General features: G+C 41.7%; 1 protein-coding gene across 1 annotated transcript in view; it reads right to left on the bottom strand.

The window, feature by feature from the left end:
• Positions 1-627: 627 nt before the first annotated feature.
• The window catches only part of CSE1L (CSE1 chromosome segregation 1-like (yeast)), a 40,114-nt gene continuing 37,789 nt past the window's right edge, over positions 628-2,952 (bottom strand). The window contains exon 25 of the mRNA XM_015410911.1: positions 628-2,368. Within this exon, the coding sequence (XP_015266397.1) occupies positions 2,279-2,368 (90 nt within the window). The 3' untranslated portion in view covers positions 628-2,278. The remainder of the gene's footprint in view (positions 2,369-2,952) is intronic.

The following is a 2,952-nucleotide window of genomic DNA, read 5'->3' as shown; positions in this document are numbered from 1 at the left end:
ACTTAAAACCAAAACTTAAAACCAAAAAAAGAAGATACTTAAGTATGTTTTGCTTGTGTAAAAGAAGAAGTGTACCATATTTTCAGTACCTGCAAGCTCAGCCATTTCAGTCATGAGTCTTCTTGAAATCTCGCCAGATTAGTTCTCCCCAGCTAGCTTCTCTTTGCCAAACCTTAGCCTGGTGGTACAAACTGCATGAATTTTAGGATGGAAGAGAATTTTCAAGGCTGTGTAATGGCAGAACACTATTGAACCGACATGCCTTGGAGTCATTGCATACAGAAGATTCCTTTTATTCTCACCACTTAAGATGCAGCAGTGATTTGCTCAAGGCCACCGTGTGGCTGAGGGAGGATTTCAGCCCGTACATGCAACAGCAGGTCCCACTATAAACATCCTAAACGGAACAGATTGTGCAGATACAATCACATGATGAAACATTGATCTTTCCATGTGCAACCAAAACAAGATTGTACAGTTGGAGTAAATCTTTTTCAGGAAATCAAAGAGATACATGTTCCCAGATTTTTTCTGGTAACTCATCTTCCACTGCAAATAAGCATTTTTGGCATTCACACTTTATTCAAAATTCTTATGTTACCCTTACAAGTAAGGGTCACTTACCAACAAGCGGTCATAACCCCCCCCCCCATCGCCACCCTGCTATATTGGTGAGCCGGCAGCGATTCTCGTGATCGCAGCAGCCTCCATAGCAACTGAAACTGCAGCCAGCCACTTATCTGTGGTTGTTGCCCAGTTCAGACATTACGTTTTCTTATGTCAACATGTACCTAAGAAAGGCTAAAGGAGGGGGGGGGGAATATTTCATGTAAACAGGCCTCGCGTTTAAAGTAAAAGCTTTTTATACCGCAGGGAACTAAGATATTCAAAATCATAAATAAAAATTCAAGGATTCTTGCTACCTGGACTGTGCTATATCAGAACCCATCTCTGGCACTTCCAACATTCCTAATTGCAAGTCCCCAGCAGAAAAGAATTTCAACATACTTTCTTTAAAAAGAGGTTGATATCCTTGTCCTATTCTTCCTACATAAAGTGGCATGAGAACCAGTCTCCCCACACAGGTCCACACTTACCTTCACCAGCAGAATGGCAGTATGAATCACCACAACATTCTCTGGGCCTCAGGCTTCTAACAGGAAAGTGGCATGGTTTTTACTTTCAAGGAATGCCAAGTTTCATACCTCTGGGAAAACTTCTAGCTCTCCTATTTATATTGCACTTTTAACTTGCGAAGGTCTTTTCAGTCTTCGTCAACTCAACGACATTCATTAGAGGAACCACTAAGAGGCTGTTACCTCCTCCCCCTTCCTATTTTCTTTATTGGCTTCTGAGTATTTGAAACCCCAAACCAGCTTCGCTGGATAAAAGACTCCCAGATACTCCCCATCCCTATTAAAACTAGCTGATCATTCTCCTCAAAACAAAATTCAGTGATATATGGAGTTCTGTTTACCACAGATTTTCAGTGTTTGGATATTAAACTGAAGAACACCAGCAAGCCTCAAAGATAACTGAACATAGTTGCTTAACAAGAACCACCTGCATGGATTACATTTAATAGACATTTATTACTTTTTTAAATAGCTATGAATTTCCTGAAAGGATTTGAGTGTTTTTGTAAAGGAACACTCCTTACACTTCTGCCAGTGGAAGTCAGAATACTATGAAGGTGCCCCTTCAAATACAATTTTAACTTCATCATGAATAGTGCCAGGATGACAAACAAAGTTACACACACTGCGTATGGCATGGGACCAATGGCATCATTTGCAGACTGTTACAATTTATTCTAACAGAGTAAGACATACATTGCTAGGCAGACCCTTTAAACAAGAACTTATTTATTCACAATTCAGATAAAGTTTAAAGACACAAACAGAAATAAAAATGACAAACTGGAGAAAAAAAGATTTTTAGTGACACAAAATGAGTTTTGCAGCCAGTGCTCTATACCTTTTAAAATGTTACCCCAAACACAGCAGATGTGGAACCCCAATCGATCCCAAAATGAGAAACTCCTATTTACTATTTCCCTTTGAAAGCAAACTGGGAATGGGAAAGTCACTTTTGCTTCTTTATCTATGGTCGTGTGAATGAAATCTTTCAGATTCTGCGTCAAGCAAACAATTCGACAAAGTGTTTTTGAAGGAGCAACTTGCTTCGTCCTCTCCGAGCTTTGCTTAGGAGACAGTCAGTATCGGCGGATTTTGACACAATTTTGAAACTCTGATCCTCTGATGCCAGAAACGAGAGGTCAGAGCAATGTGACACTCGCAGCCTGTAAGTATCCTTGGAGAAACTGTAAAGCTTCCGCATTCAGGCTTGTGCTCAGCATTGAGGGCACCTTAAAACACAAGACAGGTATTAACGCATGCATTCAAAACCACACTGTTAATGGCAGCTTCAGCTTGATGAGAACCATTATGCTGTACAACCTGGCTTCTCTGGTGGCAAAGCATTAAGGAACATGTGCTGCACTATGGCAATAGTTGACAGGTTTTGCCTACTCATTGAGGCACCGCCAGTAGCATGTGCTGCACACTATGACAATAGTTGACAGGTATTGCTTTTGCCTACTCATTGAGGCACCGCCAGTTTAGGCCACTTCTGTCTGTGCTGAATCTTGTTTCCAGTCATAAAGGCCCAGACGCCTCCTGTAATGTTTCCAGCCTCTTCGGCACGAAGGCAGTGACAGCGTTATGTCAGCAGAAGGGTAAGAGAGGGTAAGAAGAGAAACAAGGAATAGGGGGTATTGTGTCTTCCGTACAATGCTTTTGCCTGCTTGTCCCTTCCCTTACCATCCAAAAAACAGGTTGCTTACCTGTAACTGATGATCTTTGAGTGGTCATCTGTGCAGTACCACACATGGGTTGGGCACCTGCGCACAACCTTGACCAGAGAAACTTCAAGAGCTTTGCCTCAGAAAGC

Source organism: Gekko japonicus, unplaced genomic scaffold (genome assembly GCF_001447785.1).
Source record: "Gekko japonicus isolate JY-2015 unplaced genomic scaffold, Gekko_japonicus_V1.1 scaffold125, whole genome shotgun sequence".
Lineage (NCBI taxonomy): Eukaryota > Metazoa > Chordata > Lepidosauria > Squamata > Gekkonidae > Gekko > Gekko japonicus.
The sequence above is the reverse complement of the archived record's forward strand: the minus strand, read 5'-3'. Positions and strand labels throughout refer to the sequence as shown.